This window comes from Amborella trichopoda, chromosome 3 (genome assembly GCF_054954075.1).
Source record: "Amborella trichopoda isolate Santa Cruz 75 chromosome 3, AtrichopodaSantaCruz75HAP2 v2.0, whole genome shotgun sequence".
In the NCBI taxonomy this organism is placed as follows: Eukaryota; Viridiplantae; Streptophyta; class Magnoliopsida; order Amborellales; family Amborellaceae; genus Amborella; species Amborella trichopoda.
In genome coordinates, this window is record NC_142338.1 from 56,564,155 (window position 1) to 56,583,915 (window position 19,761).

General features: G+C 39.1%; 1 protein-coding gene across 8 annotated transcripts; it reads right to left on the bottom strand.

Moving 5' to 3' along the window:
- Positions 1-1,708: 1,708 nt before the first annotated feature.
- Positions 1,709-18,268, bottom strand: LOC18429526 (Glycosyl hydrolase family 47 protein). 8 transcript variants are annotated; one of them, XM_088861594.1, is made up of 18 exons: positions 18,169-18,268; positions 17,705-17,824; positions 17,319-17,411; positions 16,767-16,853; positions 16,430-16,520; positions 15,535-15,590; positions 15,203-15,275; positions 12,394-12,503; positions 9,073-9,123; positions 8,339-8,427; positions 8,155-8,236; positions 7,982-8,046; positions 7,772-7,851; positions 3,560-3,695; positions 3,358-3,428; positions 3,037-3,268; positions 2,274-2,704; positions 1,709-2,075 (listed from the first exon to the last, which is right to left on the bottom strand). In XM_088861594.1, exons 1-13 carry the CDS (start codon positions 18,265-18,267, stop codon positions 7,815-7,817), a joined length of 1,053 nt encoding a protein of 350 aa, XP_088717720.1. In that variant the 5' UTR covers position 18,268; the 3' UTR covers positions 1,709-2,075; positions 2,274-2,704; positions 3,037-3,268; positions 3,358-3,428; positions 3,560-3,695; positions 7,772-7,814. The 8 variants fall into 8 exon arrangements, with proteins under 8 accessions (XP_088717720.1, XP_088717719.1, XP_006838875.1 ...); XM_088861593.1 differs by having other exon boundaries at positions 3,549-3,695; XM_006838812.4 differs by having other exon boundaries at positions 7,933-8,046.
- Positions 18,269-19,761: the final 1,493 nt, after the last annotated feature.

Here is a 19,761-nt window from a genome sequence, read left to right on the forward strand (position 1 = left end):
CTCTCTCCCATCTTCCCTATGCCGTGGGCCTTCTCATCTTTGAGAGATCATAAGGCTGGCAACGGCCCGTGCTAGGCCTTAGCCCGGCTCTAATCCTGGCAAGGTCAGCCCAAGCCGGCATGGCTCTAACCAGGGTGAAGTGGTCTCGGCCTTAGCCTGAGCTTGGTCCTGACAGAGCTGGGCCTGTCCAAATACAATCCAATAAAAAATAAAAAGTAAGTAAATAAGGGCCAGCCAACAAGGCTGCCTTGCCCTACCCTGGGTTGTGGTGGCCTGGCCGTCAGCCACATCTTCTGGCATAGGCCATAGTTTTTTGGGCTCAGCCTGACCGAGCCGAATCAGACCGCCGGCCCATTGCCAGGCCTAATAGAACAAAGGCACAATCATAAACAACCCAAAGAAGTCATTTTTTGAAATGCAATATCTTAGATTTACCCTCTTCACATATAGATTTGTCATTGTTTCAAAGTAGACTAACCCCAAAACTTTAGAAACGTCTTATTGGTCAATCATATCCAAACTTAAAGGAGGTAAGCTCGAAGCTCTCTCTCATCCAGGGAGACTCACCTTACATCCTATCTCACCCTCATCCCAAACCACTTAGTTTGCTATTTTTAAATTCCTTGGAAACATAAATAAATACTCTAGAGTAGGTTCAAAAGAATTTGTATGAAGAAATCACCATAACCTAAAAATTTCATCAAATGGTGCATCATTTGTCCACCAAAAATGAAGATGGATTTTTTAAAAAATATTAAGTTTTGTTGAGAGTATGACACCTTAATAATTGTGAAAACTGAAGAAACATGATTCATGTAGCCATCTCAAAATAATTCGGATAAAACTTGAATGATGGTAATGAACTCGTATTCTAGATTTAGAATAATGAACTCGTATTCTATTTTTATATATTTCCTACTTATAGCTCAAGTCAAATACATAAAAAACCCTGCCTATTTTGGTTTCCAAACTAAAGCTAGGGGTTCAAGCAACTAGGCTTAGCAAAGACGTGTAGAGCCTGATCTGATGAGCCCAATCCATGCCAAACGAAACCTTCAAGGCCGGTTTCCAAGCCGACCTGTTTGCATCCATTTTCAACTTGAAAAGTCAAATAACGAGGCTACATAGAGCCTTTATTCCAAGGCTTAGGCTCATTCATTGAGCAACCAGGCCCTAATTTCAAGCCCTGGTAGCCCCATTTGCACCCCTCCATACAACATCTTTTTCATTGAAACCTCTTGTACAAGGATTGGAACACACATCAATCAAAGGTTGTTACGTCATTCGACTCAGACTTAAGTAATCGAGCCACGTAGTGAAACTACCCCCGCTTGTACCAAGTACCAAACACGTCTATTTTATCATTGAAGTATCTTATTCCAGGCTTCAAATCTAGAACAGGCAAAGGCATTTTAATAATTTGATCCCACTCTGTTTTGGATATCCCATGGTGTAGACAAACAGAAACAAAAGTAATACACCAAGTCTTGGGAATGGGGTTGGTGCATCCGTGGTCAAAGGGGTTTGGGATGCCTCAACATAACGTCCCACCCTCCATTCCCGCATTAACATATCCAAAAAAAAGGCATACACGAAATCCAGTGGAAGAAGATTAGAAAGAAAAAACGAAGCACGATAACATCAATGTCAATGGAGGAGATATTCAATGTTAAAACTATTAATCTGCACTCATGATTTTGGAAGAGAATTGAACTCCCTCAAAATATGGTTCAGAGACTGATTAATATTAATATTATCAACATCATCTTTTTGAATCTTAAAATGTTGACTTCATCTATCAAGCAAGAATGAATTCTTTCAGTTAGTCTGCCACATGTGAGACATACATCACAAGAAATTGAAAGCAAAATTCATAGAACAATTATATCTTTTTTTGGGTGATAAAGAGAACAATTATATGAATTTAAAGCAACCTCAAATTTCTAAATCAAGAAAGAATTAGTGTGATGCTTCAAGGCATGGTAATCAGATTAGTATAGACTTCTTAACCCTGTTCCGTCGCAGTTTAATCATTGAGGTCCATTTCACATTCTCTTCCAAGTTACTCTATCTCACTGCAAAATCAGGAAAGACGAAGCAAAGTTGGTCAACAAATATATAGTGTGGACAAATGTCAAATTAGGGATGGTTTCAACACAAAGTAATAGCAAATTGTGGCTCAATCACCGTTAAAATGAAGCTGTAATCACAGAATCATACTTGTAACTCAATGCAGTTATCATTCAACTTGTCCAGTCAGTTTTATAGCATACCTGAACCCAATAATGAAGGTTTTTCATGGAAAACTTGAGCTTTAATTCAATACAATGGACAACTCGAAAGATTCCCAGTTCATTGATGATGATACCCCAATCAAATTGGGTATTCACTAGAAAGCCGCAATAGTTCTTGCAGGCAGGGAATCATCACTTGAATTAGGCACCGTATCTCCCCTATCCATGTCATGGCCATCAGTCGAGGCCACTTGATTTGAAGTATCTGTTTTCCTCTCATCACCCTCATTATATAATACTACATATTTGTGTTTCAGACTAGAAATTCGAATCGAGGAAGGCCTTTGCAAATCCTGAAAATGGTGGGAATGTCTAGAGTCATCGATGTGCATTTTCTTCATTTGTTTCCCTTCATCTGTTGAATAGGTTATGCCAAGCTTCCTCCTATGGGACACCCCTGGGCAGAGCCCCTGAAAGATGCAACACCCAATATGAGATAAGCATTCAGATATAGGCCTTAATTTAGGGGTTTTCTTATAAAGTACAAAGCATAGTATAATCCAGTGGACCATGGGTCGGTACCACCCATTATAATGATCGACTGTGATGGAGAGAATGTGCGGCACACCATTTGAGACGGCACACCATTTGGGTTCATCACTTGCTCTGGTTGGTCCGACACTCCCATCATTGTCCATTTCAATGGGTGTTGACAATCCAACAGCAGTGGGTTTCCCGTAGTCTGATGGATTATAATAATTTCACTTCAATAAGCCGCATGTGGATACAAACTGAGAGCAACCTTGATAAACCCAGAGGTAGAAATTGAAGTCTCTGATTGGAGTGAAACACTTTGACCCCCATCTGAATATATTCTGGTTTTGTTTGTCTCAAGATGATCATAGGCATCAGATTTTTTATGTGTATGCCTCTCCTTGCCCTTGCAAAATGCCCCAAAATATGAACAGTGCTCTTCTACCAGAGATATCTCAGGAGATATGGGAAATAAGTGGCCTTCTGTGCTGAATATATACCTATACGTGTAACATCTCCCACATGAAGTCAGTTAGAAAACAAAATAAAAAGCATTTTAATTGTAATACTGCTTGCAGGTTTTTTGTACCTATAAGGACCATTTTCGACCATGTTGTCTGCACTCACAGCCAAATCAAAAAGAAGCCACAGATATTTAACCTGAAATCATTTTCAATTAGAGGACATTATAGACTACTCAAAAGTACTTCACAAAGCTTCGAAAGAAAGCATTTAAAAAAGAACTTTCGACAGAGACAGAACTAGAATCTGCTATATTACATGACCCGTACTGTTTCAGCAAGAAAAAAGCTTTCCATATGGTCCTCTTGTTTGTGAGACTCCACATCTGTGATATGGCAATATCCACACGGGCACCTGGCACCATATTGCAAGCTAGCAACCATGTCACGTCCAGCATCAAGATACCTGCATATGCGGAGTATAAATATTAATTGATGGGAGTCAATAACCAAATAAAGATGATGGAAGAAAATACTCAATCAGAAGGACAACATAATATATCCCATGCACTATGGAAAATTTTAGTCCATTGGAGTCATCACTGTCCAATGCAATGATGGATGGCGAAGGAGGGAGGAAGGCCCCACCAGAAGAGAAGACAGCCCTGATGGTGGCTTCCTTTTCTCCACAGAAGTCAATCATTTCATGGGGCAATGGTGACTGCTACAATATAGTTTTCTATAGTCTATGGGATTAGTGTATCCTTTCCCTCTAGAAAATGCTGAAGCACAAGGTCATCGGTATTATTATTGGGCATGGGCATTTTTGAAAATGGAGAGCCATCAGTCCTCCGAACATAGCTAACCAGCACAAATACTTTACGTTTTTTTTTTTTTTGAAGTCTCAACTGTATTGTATTAAAGGATGGGGTCATCACTATCCAATGCAATGATGGATGGTGATGGAGGGAGGGGGCCCCACCAGAATAGAAGATAGCCCTGATGGTAGCTTCCCCTTCTCCACAGAAGTCAAATCATTTCATGGGGCAGTGCTAGCTGCAACAAATTATAGTTTTCTATAGTCTATGAGATTAGTGTATCCTTTCCCTCAGAAAAATGGTGAAGCACAAATGGTCATCGGTACTATTTATTGGCCATTTTTGAAAATGGGGAGCCATCAGTCCTCCGAACATAGTTAACCAGCACAAATATATATATATATATTGAAAGTGTATTGTATTAAAGGACATCGAGTACAAAAATGTGATTCTGCAAAGGAAGCTATGTACATCGAAAATTGGCTCCCCCTGAGAGGGACGCTTCGTACAACACCTCAAAGGGTGGGAGAAGACAAGAGAGGGGATTCTAAAGAAGAGGAGGGCTGGGGAGGGCGGTGGGGGGAGGGGCTGCAATCTAAGAAATGACTGAGACTTAAAAAAATCCACTCAATCGCTAGCTGAGGTAGCACCAGCCTTGGCAAGGGCATCTGCGTCTGTGTTGCTCTCTCGCCAAACATGATTCCAGAAGTAAGGGAGGGAGCTTGTCAGGTCGAAATTTCATCGAAGATGTGCAGCAGGTACCAAGGGCAAGCAGTGGAGCCTGAAGCCCAGGCAATAGTATTCCGAGAGTCACCTTCGATTATCAGTCCAGGGCTCCAGGAAGGTTTGTGCGCTTCAAGGAGGGCCAGCACCTTTGCTGATTGGGTACCAGCATGGCCAATGGGTTTCGAGAAAGAGGCCAGGATAGAACCTTGGTGATTTTGGAAAAGGCCTACAATCCCAGCAGGGCCTGGGTACCTAAGGAGCAGCCACCAAAATTCAGTTTAACTAGGCCATACTCAAGGGGTCTCCAGAGTGACGCACGAGAAGGTTGCTGATGTTCGAGGTGAAGCAAGGCCTGCCAGTTCTGATGGAATGCCGAGGACGGGAAGCCTTTGAATAGGGGGTGATTGGAGGCCCAAAATATCACCTGGGTTGTCAAAGCGGGCCATTGGGGATAATGAATCACCCTGAAATATCCTATTGTTGTGCTCGATCCAAACGGTCAAAGTGAGGCTGCCTTTGAGGTCTTCCAAAGCACGATTCCAGAATTTGCCCAAGGAAGAGGGCGGAGGGAGGGAAACGAGCAAGGAGTCACCCATTGCCAAAGTGTCGAAGCAGGGCACCCCACAATTCATATGCGAAAGGGCAGTGGAGAAAGAGGTGTGCGTTGGTTTCTTCCACAGCGTGGCATAGGGTGCAACAGTTGGGGATAGGTATACCTCTTCTTTGCAGTTGGTCTACCATGAGGACCCTCTCAGCAAGGGCTATCCACGTGAATACCTTGATCTTTGTGGAAGGGGGAGGGGTGCACCAAGCTTTTGCTTTGATTGGGGTAGGGGCATGTGGGAAAGCAGGTAGTTCAAGAAGCTTTTTGTAGAAAGGAGAGTGTGAATTCATCAGCAGGTGATGGGCACCAAATGATCTATAGTCTGGTCCAAAGAGAGGGAGAAAGGTGGAGCGAAGTAGGGAGGAAAGTTCTAAATATTCCTGCAACTCTTCAACTGAGGGTGAGCGTCTCCAGGTTCTTGAGGATCCATGGGGAGGGAGATAGTCCGCTACGGTGGCTTGGCAATTGAGTGCAAGAAGGCAGAGAGAGGGGAAGAGGTCTTTAAGAGGGGACTGGCCAATCCAAAGATTGAGCCAGAACCTAATGTTTGTGCTGGCTCTTGGATGGAAGCGGGTAAAGTTTTTGAAAGGATGGAGAATGCTGAGGATTGATCGCCAAATGCCAGAGGATCTACTGGTAGCTCTGCAGTTTGGCACCCAAGAGGATTGGTTGTGGAGGTGATATTTGTGGCGAATCACATTCCTCCACAGGTGGTTTTCTTGGGTGGTGTATCACCACCACCACTTTCCCAGCAAAGCTATGTTTGCCTTCCTAAGAACCTGAATGCCAAGCTCCCTTGTGTGATGTGGTGAGCAGATTTTCTCCCAAGAGACAAGGTGAATTTTTCGGTGATGATCATCTCTGGCCCATACGAAATTTCTCATGAGTTGTTCAAGCCAAGAACAGATGGATGCTAGCATAAGAAAAAGGGGGGTCTGGTATATGGGCACATTGGACAGAGTGGCCTTTATAAGGGTGGCTTGACCAGCAAAAGAGAGATACCAGGCCTTCCATAAAGCAAACTTACGGTCAAATTTGCCAATTATGTGGGCCAACAGTCTATGTTTAGGTTTACCAAGACAGAGGGGAAGGCCTAAATAGGTGGAGGGGAGGTTCTTGGCTAGAGAGCCCATTGGTCATTAAGGGCCTGGGTAGAAGGGAGGTCCAGGGCCACCCCTATCATTTTTGTCTTGTTCATGGTGACTTTAAAACCGGTAGCCCATTCAAATCACTCGAGGAAGAGGAGAAGGGTGTCAACCTCCTGGGGGGAGACTTTGCAAATGACTAACATCTCATCTGCATATTGGAGATGGCTAATAAGTGGGCCGTGAGCTGAGATATTGAACCCATGCAAGAGACCCAAATGGAAGAGTCTCTGAATTGAGCGGGTGAAAACTTCTGCCACTATTGCAAGGAGGAAGACTACGAGAAGAGGGGAAGAACCCCTTGGGGGATCCATTGATTAGGACAGAGAAGTGGGGGTTGCTAATATAACTGTGAATCCAAAGCCTCCACCGCGAGCCGGACCCATGCAAGATAGGGTATCGTCAAGGATCTCCCAGTCAACATGATCGTATGCCCTTTCCCAATCAAGTTTAAGATGATACAAGGGGTTTTGGAGATGTCTTGAGTGTAAACACTCATGGGCTACTTGGGCTCCATCAAGTATTTGGCGATCCTTAGCAAAAGCCCATGCCCCTTGCTGGGGTAATACCTCTCTGAGCAAGGAGGCGAGGACCTTGGAGAGGATTTTGTAAGTGCTGCTGATGAGGCTTATGGGATGGAAGTCTTTGAGTTCCTCAGCCCGTTCGACTTTGGGAACAAGGGCTATGAACGTTGCATTGAGAGCCTTGTGTAGGGCCTCCTTCTTGTAGAATTCCTCAAAGAAAGCGAGGAAGAACAGATAAATTTTTACCGGCACATAAGAAATCTCACAGATGTGGTGGGGAGGCTATGAAGAAAAAGAAACTTCATGTACCTCAAAAGCAGTTTCAAAATGTCTAGTAAGCACAAAGCAATAATAAAAAATTTGGGCTGCATTGGTGTCATAGAAACTGATTTCCCAAAAATCTCATGCTATACATTTAAACATAGCTTGTTCATCATACGATTTGAGAAGGAAGATTTATTGCTCTATGGAAACAAGCTGGTAAAGCTCGTGCAAAATTGAGATGCATTGTCATCAATTTTAAAAATTGAATTTCGAGAACTCGATTTTCAAGATGTATGGTCCCATAACCAAAGAAGAAGCGCATCTTCTGCATTTTGCAGAACTGGAGCGTGATAGCATTTCTTACAATAGGAAAAACACGTGTATAAATTACGGATGCAGCAAACAATGGAGCAGTACAGCATGTAATTATTGAAAACAGTTTAATTGGATTTAATACTAACATTGGATCTCTTGTGGCTTTGAATAGCCAATATGTGCTCTCAATTAACTCTGGTCGCAACGGATAGCTCTTCTGACCATTCTGGAATACATAATGTATCACATAAATATCATGGTTTAATTGATTAAACTTTAAACTTAAGTGTACGGCTGAGTGTTATACCTGAACACTGAATGTCGCAAGATTAAAACCCTCAGGGGTAAAACCGTACCTCTTCCAAACACTGAAGAAGGCCTTGTGTGTACGTGCGGCAGGTTCAACGTCCCCAGCTAAAACCTTTTCAAAAAGAAACAGTATGTCAGTTATTTATTCTTTTAAACATATAAGTTGCACACTATAAAATAAATCCATAGCTTCATATTTACGCATTGAGGATGTAAGTACCTGAAGACCAGGCCAGAATGCCTGTAAACTGTTGAATAACGGCCACACTACAGCAGCAGAATTCATATTGACCTCCACATACCTACAGATATGGCCCTAATAATACTTTGAACTCTGTACAAAAATATAATGACTTCCAAGAAACAGTAGTTCAAACTACAGAATATAGAACAAAGCAGGTTACCAAGGATCATTATGCAGGTAGTGCATTACAGCCCTGTAGGCTTCCTGGAACATGTACAGGTACTCTTCATCTCCAAATAATAAATAGGCCTGCTTAATAATAAACATGAAAACAATAATGGACACAATAATGCATAAGTATCTAGAAGCTAAACTCAAATAAAACATGTCGATGTTTTCTCGAGTAATCTTTAGGATTGTAGAGCTCAATGACTTGGTCAGCTGGGAACACACTTTTATAATGATCAACCAGCAAGTATGAACCGTTGAGAGTACTTTTACATTCGTATTTTGCATAATTAGTAGCAGTTGTCATTTTTATGCCTGTTGCACATCCATCATAAGGAGTAGTATGGTCATTTGTGCACTCATATGTTTGAACTTTACCCATTCTTGGTATACTTTCTCCTAGGATTAGAGACCACTTGTACCCGTACAATCAATTTCTATCAAATTAAGAGGAAGAGTCATATGGGCAATTAACAACAGGAATATCACTTGGGAGAATTTATTGAGAGTATGGTTGTTGAACTAATCTGATAACTATTTCCACATCCAATGTATACAGGGCTGAGGTATGCCAATATTGTGAAAAATTAGTTTGGTAACTATTTCACTTTGTATCCAGCATATATTCCAAGCCCACTACTTCTGATACACATTGCAAATACATAGTATCCAAGAACAGTACAATACTTGCATTTCTTTATTTAAATTTGGGTTATAAGAACTTACTTTCAGAAGATACTCGTAGAAGGAGTCAATACTTGTCCCTATTCCAGCATCCTACAGAAAAAGATGTGAGAATAATTAAAAATAGAGCAGGAACGGTAAGTTTCATACTCCCAATGTATTTCCCATTTATTTTAATCCATGATACAACCATATGGAATGCAAGTTTAATAATAATAGAACTAGAAATGAGGAAGTAGTTAAGATGATGGCTAAGAAATACCTAAAAGATAATATTTTCAATATATATATATATAGGAAAATACTACAAAACGCCTATAGGCGGAAATTTACAGTTATTTCGCCTAACCTCATCACCATCCAAACTTTAGCGCACGGTCACAGTTGTCCGGTAGTGTTTCAATTTTCATTTTTTTTTTACTAATCGGAATGATCTGAAATTTGGATCGTGTGTACATCTTAGTAAGGCGCAACTAATAAAAATATGAAAAAAACAATTCGCAAAATTTAAATTGACCAAAATACCCCCGTAAATTTTTGAGGGTATTTTGGTCAATGTATATTTTACAAATTATTTTTTTCATATTTTTATTAGGTGTACCTCACTAAGATGTACACACGCTCCAAATTTCAAGTAATATGAATTTGTAGAAAAATAAATAAAAATTGAAACACTACTAGACAACTGTGACCGTGGGATGAAGTTTGCACGGTGATGAGGGTAGACGAAATCATTGTTCATTTTCGCCACGTTGGGAAGAGTTTTCCATATATATATTGAAATTGTTAACATTGTATTACGTATAAGAGTTTACAATATATAAAAACTGCCTACTCCTGGGCCAAAAACAGTCACTGAGGATGTGGCATTAAACCAAAATCTGCAATACAAGCGGATACAATAAATACAAAAAAGAGATAATGGTAATACAAAAATGGGGCGTAAGATGCATAACAACATAGATTAGGTCACTTCCATTGAAGCGCCTTGCTTGGCCAGAGTGTCGGCCACTTGGTTGGCCTCCCCCTAGATATGCATCCATGAGACCTGTATATGCCTGGAAATGTAGTAAATCTCATTAAAGATGGTCAATAGACTCCAGAGTGGGGCAGCCTCACGAGAGGCCCAGGAAATTACATTTCTTGAGTCACCCTCTACAATCAAAACAGTGCTTCAGGAAGGGTGAAGTGTTTGAGGCCTTCCAGAAAGGCACGGGATTCCGCCAAGGTGGAATCCGCAATGCCGATAGGGGAGGGGAAGGTAAGAAGGGAGAGGCCCATGTGGTTTCTAAAGATGCCCTCGATGCCCACTGAGCCAGGATTACCAAGGGAGCAACCGTCAAAATTGAGTTTGGAGTGGTCTTGGTCCGAGGGTGTCTCCAGAGGGGAAGCACGGGTCACTTGTCTAGGCCTGTGATGAAGAATGGTGGTCCAATTGAGGTGACAGTCAAAGGCTGAGAGAAGCTTGAAGTGGATATGGTTGGTGGCCTAGAAGATCACCAAGGACTTGATGGATTCCAACACTTTTTGATGGTGAGACTGCTGCCCCCGAAAGATTCTATTGTTGCGTTTCTTCCAGATCGACAAGAGAATGGCTGCCACGGCTGTCTTCCAAAGCATAGCACCTGAATTGGGCCATGGTAGAAACAATATTTGCTGGAAAAGCTGCGGAACTGATTCCGGTGTGACCCATGACCAGCCAAATTGTTGAAGCAAGTGCTTCAAGAGCTGGCTCGCAAATGTGCAATGGATGAATAAGTGGGAGTTTGTTTCCTCCTCCAATAGGCACATAGCGCATCTGTTAGGGATCTGCAGGCCTTTTCTTTGTAGTTGGTTCACGGAGAGAATTCTTTCCCAAAGCCCGACCCAATTAAAGACCTGTAGTCTAGGAGAAATAAATTTGATCCAAGCTTTGGCAATAGCTGACCGTCACAAGGACAGTATAGTAAGGGGGGAGATAAGGCGATGAAAGGAGGATACTGAGACGATGCTTGTAGAAGCTGGGATCCATATGAGGAAGGCAGATAGAAGAGAGAGAAGAGGAATGGAGAAGGGAGGAGAGTTTTGAGGACGGTAGGGATCTCTTAGTCACTTAGAGCCCTGAGAAAGTAAGGATTCCATGATATGGTGTTCCCACTTATCCAATTGGGTTGATAGTCCAAGAGTACATAGAGAAGATGTCGCGTATAGAATTACAGCTAGGTGGGTGAAATGGAGATGTGCATCCAGAGTTTTATGTGATCGCAGCATACCAATAAAATTGATGGTGAAGTTTTATAGGACGGCTATAAAACCAGCTATGCCTTATTGGATGGAATGTTGGGCAGTCACGAAATAACATATCCATAGGATGAGTGTAGCTAAGATGAAGATGTTGAGATAGATGAGTGGCATGACAAGAAAAGATAGAATTCAAAATGAATACATATCAGGGAAATTAAGGTGGCTCCAAAAGTCAATAAGATGAGGGAATGTAGACTTAAGTGGGCCGGCTATGTGCAACATGGCCCTAATACAACACTGGTTCAAAGGAGCGATTTGGTTCAAGTGGAAGGCTCTTAAAAAGCAAAAGGAAGGCCCAAAAGGACATGGTGGAAGTAATGAGAATAGAAATGGTGACTTATAGTCTGACTCATTGTATGGCCCTTGATAGAGCAGAATGGTGAATCATGATTATGTAGCCAACCCCAAATGATGATGATGATGAATCCGTATCCAGGCATTTGATAATAGTTACTAACTAAAACTAATAACAGAAACCACCGATGATATGCCTTGATTGCTTAAAATCTCATTACCAGTGCTCACTAAAATTTCTTCATCCTAATACATGGTTCATCGTCACCTAGTAGATATTTTATAGAAGTCACTATAACTGCAGAATGATAAAGTTAAAACATTTGGATTATTAAAGCCAAAGAAAAAGCTTCGAAAGTGGATTGGAAAGAGGACAGTTCATTAAGTAAATTCAAATATTCAATTATGAGATCTTCCTACATAAAAGAAACATTCTAATATGCACAGTAATTACACATGTCAAATTGACCATGAAGTTCCAGAGGCCATACAATTCACATATCATAATAACAATATAAAGTACGCCCCAAAGCTATGGTCTTCAGTTTACATTTCAATATTAGAATTGAGAAAGTGAAGTACAGAACTACTGATTCAGTACAAAATAAATTTTGCAACAATTTGTCACGCAGAAGTAGATTACCTTCACAGAAGAGTCATGCTCACTTATGCATAGAGCGTACCGGAAACAAACATATGTACTACTTTTAAATAAGATTAAAAAGTAATTGTTGAAAAGTTTTGAGATGCAACTCCCTTTGACTGCCGAAGAAACTGAAAAATCACCTTTTGTGTCCATTCCCCAGTAAAAACATTTATGTGGGCACCAACAAGATCAATTTCAGAGCGTCGAACCCATATTCCACGAACTGCGTTCTTCGTCACTTTCTCAAATACTGTATATTTGAGTTAAGAGCTTAATCAGCAAAGGCTGCCAGAAATCAAGAATGGATAACTAAATTTTAATGGGTTTTACAAACTTACATCTAGTTACCATTGTAATTTTATTTGGAGTAATGGAACAAATGTGCTTTGGACATGTTTTGAGAGCATTATGCAATAAATGAAAATTGCAGCATTGCTCACAATCCGATAATACAAAAATTAGCAAATAAGTTTAGATATAGCATGATTGTTGCCATTTATGACATCAAATCAATTGTTACAAAAGAAAAGTAATCATAACAAAGTTCTTAACACGAAAGTAATAGAAAATTCTAGCTTGTGAATTTCTTTTTTATTTTTAAAAATATCAACTTACTTTTATAGAGGAATAAAAGGAGGAATAGGCCCATCATATGATAAAATAATATGATGTAAAAAATTCCTTGTGGAGACCCCAAACCATTGTAAACCTTCCTCTACATGCTGCTTCTGTGATCTGATATAAACCCTCCTCTACATAATGCTTTGATATAGCATGAGGTGAGAGGCTGATATTATGGAATAGAAAAATGATTAGAGAGAGATTATGAAATTGTACGATGAGATGTTTTCCCCAAAAACTTTGTGTAGGTTTACAAGAGAATAGCTGGGTGGAAGACTTTTTTCCTGCCAACTTACCAAAAAAGGTAGGAAGAGATACTTAGATAAGATTTTTGTAAATATGGTGGGAGATAGGGAGAGAGAGCGAGAGAGAGAGACGGGAAACTGGGAAAGAGAGGGGGGATACTTAGATAAGTTTGCTTTCAGCATGGAGAGAGAGAGAGAGAGAGAGAGAGAGAGAGAAAGATGGAAATCAGGCCACCCAATATTCATTCAACATGAATTAGGTAGAACCTAGAGCGATTTGAATTGGGTTTTTTAAAATTCACGAAAGGGTCTAGAAAGGAATTGGATTCGGCTTAGATTGGATTGGATTTACACTTCTTATTAGAAAGTACAATCTCTCATGTCTCTATGTCCTCTAAAATCTGTCTCTCTCTCACTCAAAATCTCTCAAGGTAGGGACCTGACTTGATTCAACTGTAGGTAGTTTCTTAATAGCTAATTTCGATTGGAGAGAATGACAGAGATGAGAGATTGCCTGATTTGATTAGATTATAGGTAGTTTCCTGATATATCCTCTTTTCAACTAGAGAGATGGAGAGAGATGAGACATCGCTTACGCAAAAATTTTAGGCATAGAAAAAGACCGAATGCCTACCCTAATCTCTCTCTAAATACCTTAGTCTTGAATCTTAATCTCTCTTTCTAGGGTACATACACTACATTCCCTCATACATTAGGGCTTCCATCCAATTGAATGCCACACATCCACCCCTTAACTATGGTTTAATATATGTAGAATAAATATTTCAGCCTGCTATTTCAAGAGGCCAAATGGAGTTGCCTCCACTTCAAGGTCCAACTTTATCAGGCACTTGAATTTCTAAGGAGATAGGATCCAGGCTTGGGCTTTACAGATTGGTGGCTGATGATTGTGAACACTTTGCCCCAAGTCTGATTCCTACCGCTGAAATACCAAAAACAAGAATTTCTAAGGAATGTGTTACTTCTAGTCAGAGCATATGCATGTACAAGTGTATATTCACACCCTTTCAAGTATGTACAAATGTCCATACATATGCATGTGTATTATAATAATATAAAGAAAATGACCCAATGAACTAGGCATATAGGTGTTCTGATGGTCCAGACGGTGGTTTTAAAATTAAGGGAAAATTATAGATACCCCCCCCTCCCCCCCCCCCCCCAAATTCAACTTTCTAGACATCCCTACTTCTATCTATAATTTAAGGAAATATTTTCTTGAATTTTCATCAACGATTTCATGCAAAAATCAGACTTATTGCAGCCTTGCCACCTTTTGTGCGAGTAACATCTCCAGAGGAAGAGAAAGGGCATACTTTATATCTACCGGGCTTTTTTTTCAAAAGGAATGAGACGAATAAAGAAGGGACAACCTAAAACTGGTTTCCCAGATAAATTACTTCCTCATAGTCAGCCTAAGTGCAGTAGCAATACAAGCTTCTCAAATTATTTCCTTCGGAATTTGGTTTAAGAATTTTTAGGGTTTAATGTTTTACCTTGGGCTATCATCAGATTTTAGAAAAGTTCCGGGAATATAGTTAGAGATTTTTAGCACATAATGTTAAGTATAAAGCCTAAATTTATATGGACAATATGTCCTACAATTTTGGGATCTCTCAATAAAATAAGTTATTCTCCTACACTAAACTCTCTCTACCTATAGGATCCTCCTAGTTGAATGACGTGTCCTGCCCTTAGATGTGGCTTATACATAAAGAATAGAGATGCAATAATGCTTCAAAGAGTTCCCACTAAATCCATACTTCCAGAAGAATATACATTGACATAAATGTCAAATACAACCATAGTTTCTAATGACAATGCAATAGCGCTTCAAAGAGCTCCCACTAAATCCATACTTCCAGCAGAATATACATAGACATATATGTCTAATACAACCATAGCTTCAAGTAATTCAAAACAGAAAATAGCTAAAAATTTCTTGCCACTGGTCAAAAGGAACAAAATGGAGTTTCAGTTATTTTCCGACTTTAAGCAACAAAAACACAGGGACAATGATAAATAAAATAAAATAAAATAATTACGAGGGGCAAATAGTTACCAGGATTGCCTGTCAGGCGACTCAGTACTCCAAATTCTATTGTTAGAGTGCCACCACCAGCTGTTGATGTTATCTGTATGAAACATTAATATTGACCATATGATTCAATTACAAATAAATGTGGGAGGAACACTTGTCCGTGACTTTTAAATGATTTACTTCAAAATAAACATATCCTCATCATAATCCAAGCCTCATCCAACAATTTTAAAAGATACATATATAGAGGTATATCATATGAAACCCTTGATGGGGACTTTAATAGGAAAAAACAAACATGGATACCAGAAACACTCTTATAAAATTGAGCACACAAGCCTATCAAACCTTGCCTTGCTTTCATGTTCATCAACTCCATATAATAGATTGACGGAACCAAAAGGAATCCCTGCAGTGACATTTAATCAGAAATCACAAAAAGAAAGTTGCACTGGAAAACATTCCTTATCCAGATATCGTCCCAATGACTTGATGGGATACATAAACCATATCAAGTCCCAAAGAACAGGATTATTTTGCGAAACAAGGATTCACAGTTATGGTCAAAACCCGAGTAGCCAAAATTTGAATGTCAGAAACAATTTATAAAGCGAGTTTTGAAAAATATTGCAACTGAAGTTTGTTATAGATGCACCTCCATCAGTGATGTGCCCATTTTGCAACTAAACCTAAATTTCAGAAGTAACCAAATTTCACATGACTGAGTGAGAGTCAAAGTCAAAGTCAAAATCTCTTAGCAATAATCAATTTCAGAAACATTAAAATAACAGATTTACATTGCATAAATATTTATTTTATAATAATCATTTATATTAGGTAAATAGTGCAGCATCGACCAAGAACAACCAAGTTAGGAGGGGTGATTTGGCTCAAATTGAAGGATGTAAAAGGCAAGGGGAAAGCCCCAAAGAACAGGGATGGGAGTAAAGAGAAAAGATATGATGACCTACGGTCTAACTAAGGGTATGAGCCTTGATAGAGCGGAATGGTGGAACAGGATTTATATAGCAGACCCCAAATAGTTCGGTTAAAGCTCAAATGAGGATGATAATGATGATGATGATGATCTATATTAGGAAAATAATACAAACATTAACATCACAAATGTGTTGTATTATCATCTTGTCCTAGGTTATGAACTAATCATACTCTTAATCAGTGTCTCCTCACTACATTCCAGAGATGATAACAATGAAAATACCTGTTGGATGATAACAATGAAAATACCTGTTGGAGTTTCAAATGCAGGAAGTAATCTTTGACCCAAATCCTCAGCCACATGAAGTAACTGATCATCATACGAATCAACTTTCATACCCTGCAAAGAAATAGTTGATGGCATAATGTAACACCATACGCAGCCAGCAAATACAAAAAACCAGGTTGGCAAAACAAATGATGATCCAAATAGCCACGCAAGCACACATCGTCCTACATATTTCATGTAACTTGCTCAAAGAGAAATTCATTTAAACCTTCCACAACAATGGATATCCACAAATTTGGCCAAGATGCTAGAGTTATATAATCAATGAAGTCAAACAAATAAACACCAATAACATACTGTAGCATAGTCACTTGCAATAAGATGGGCCGAGAGCAAACCCCCAAGAACACGGATTGTGGTCTCAAAAAGAGACACTGTTTTATTCTGCAAGACCAGTGAAAGTTCGATTGAAGTTATTGGTTTTTGCACGAAGATATCAATCCATTACTAGAAATATAAGTAAGCTCAAATGCATTTTGCAAGATCATGAGTAAAATAATGTTAGCAATGTCCCTGCTCTTGAGAAAATTGCAAAAACTCAAAGAAGAAGGATATACAAGATTAACACTTTGTCTAGATCTATTCACTGTCAATCTTCAAATTGATTGAAATGTGCATAGTGGAGAAAAAGAAAAAATCAAAGTTCAAACAGATCAATTTGTTTCAAATGCAATATATGAAACGGTATATTTATCCATCTATACTTTTTCTAGCCGATGACAACTAGATGTTGTGAAAGCAAGTCTTTTTCTGCCATCTTCCTTTTTATGATTGTAAGAGTAATGGTCAAATTCATCAGATATATTCAATCATTAACTCAGAAACCATAAAAAAACACAAAATACCCACTATATCAAAACTCAAGTTTTGACCAATCCATTCAACAGCAGCAGTAAAGCGTGAACTGTCTCCCAATAAGGCCAATGTGTCCAATGAGTCAATCTGTTTCATACCATCAGAGTTTAATTTAGCTCTTATTGCAAGAGTGAATGGAATGTTATATAGGGAAATTTATCAAAACAAACCTCAGTAATCAAACATTTTAGCCATTTTCAACTATTCCACCTCATAATTATACATATTTCGATGAGCTTTTTGAAATTAAACCAAAATAAATGGGTAAAATGCTAAGTAGTAAGGTGTACTTTGATAGTTTTCCCTATTAAAAAAAAACATTAATAAACATATATCAAATGGGAGAGAGAGAACCCTAGAAAATGAAGGATCAGACTTACAAGAGTGAGAGCATAAGAACCAAGTGAGTCTTCTCCAGAGCAGGTTAATGGTCTTAATTCATCCAAGGGAAAAGCATGTTCCATGTATCCATCAAATGCATGATAAAACATTTGTTGAACCTAAAAATTTAAAGGATTAACAAAAATACCAACTATTGAAGGATTAACAGAACAACGCAGTAAAATTTAAGTGTTTTTCTCATTCAAGACAACAATACCAGGAATATGGATTGAGAAAACTGAAAATTGATTGATGAAAAAGGAAAAAGTATATCATATCATTTAGTTCCCAACATTCGCCATTTCAGTTAATAAAAAATTGGAAGGTAAATTCAACAAAATTACAGGTTTTGTGATGATCTTGGTACTGAAGAAAGTAAATTAAAAATCTACCAAAAAAAAGAAGAAGAAGAAAATGATAAGTATCTGAAAAAAACAATGTCGAGAACAGTTGGGTTGCTTACCTCGTCTCTGAGCTGCTTTGCCTCCAGGGGACTGACCCCTTCTGCATCGGATGGCCGAAACACGGTGGAAAGGATCAGGATGCAAATCAAACCCTTCATCTCCTCTCTCTCTCTCTCTAAATCAGATAAGACACAGCTATTCCTCTAATAGGTTTCTCTCTCTTTCTAATGCAAAACACAAGTTTAGTACTCCCTCTCTCGCTCGCTCTCTCTCTCTCTGTACAGTAATCGGTGAGCTCGTTAATGTTGCCGAACCCGGCCAAATGAACAATTTGCCTCACCTGGGTGTGAAATGAAATTATGAAATGACGGAAAAAAAGCCCTCCATATTACGTTGTGCTACATTGACCACAACGGCGCTTATCTTTTCTCAAAGGCCATAGATGGTCCCTTGCTCTTTGAAACGGTGGAGGCCAATTTTCACTTTAGTTTTTTGGGATTTAATTTTTTGGGATTTAATGTAAGGAAATGATTTTTAATTTAGTACAAAAAAATCACAATCATATGTAATCAAATATGAAATCTAACAACGTAAAATTTATCATAAAAATAAATAAATAATTCTCGAAATTTTGAAGATACATCCTTACCTACCCAATCTCAGATCTATTGGCCAATGATGATATTGATCCCCTTTTTTGCAGTGGAAAAAACGGGCCCCTACCCATTTTTTAAAAGTATTAACGAATGGTGTTCGTGGAAATAAAAACCACAACATAATGACTACTGCCACCACAACCACAACTACAACCCCAACCCCAACCCCCAATCCCCCTTACCACATATTGATTTCCTCGATAATAAATGATCTTATCTAGTTCTTTCTTATTTCATAATGAAAAATTAGAGCAAGTTCTGACCGATGCATAAAACCTAGTGTTACGCCCACCTCAAAAACTACTTTTGAAGTGCCAAGAGTGAGATTAAGATATTCTAAAGGATTATTTCCTACCTTGTTGTGGAGAAAAACAAAAAGAAGATTTGAAGCTTCAAAAATGCCCTAAATTCAACATGACCCTACTATAAAATTTACAGTCAATTTAATGCACATATACAGGGAATCTGAAGTTTTTTTTTAAAAAAAAACTTTAGAATCTGAAGGTTGTTTTGGAGCTCTAGAAAATAAAACTTGGAATAGATTGATATTGTGGATGTTTTGCGAACTCAAAAGTAGTTTTTGAGCTGGGTGAAGCACAAAGTTTGATGTGCAAGATAAAACATCTTTCATAACTATAATCAACCCACTTAGTCATTCAAGCCATTGCATAGGTAATCACAAGCATTCGAATGCCTCCGCACAAAAGTCATCAACCCACTTAGTCATTCAAGCCTATGCATCGGTAATCACAAGCATTCGAATGCCTCCACACACGCAGGCACACACACAAAAAAAGTGCCTCCACCATTCGATGATAATGACGGTTGTCCCCAAGCTCACCAACTGTTGTTTGGTGTCAATCTGACACACTCAGAGCTGAGAAATGATACCCCTAACCATCCACTGGATACTTCAAGGACCTGTCTAAATCCATGCGTACAAAGCTATCATGGTATGATATGCATTTTTGTGTAGCTAAATAGTAGGAATCAAGC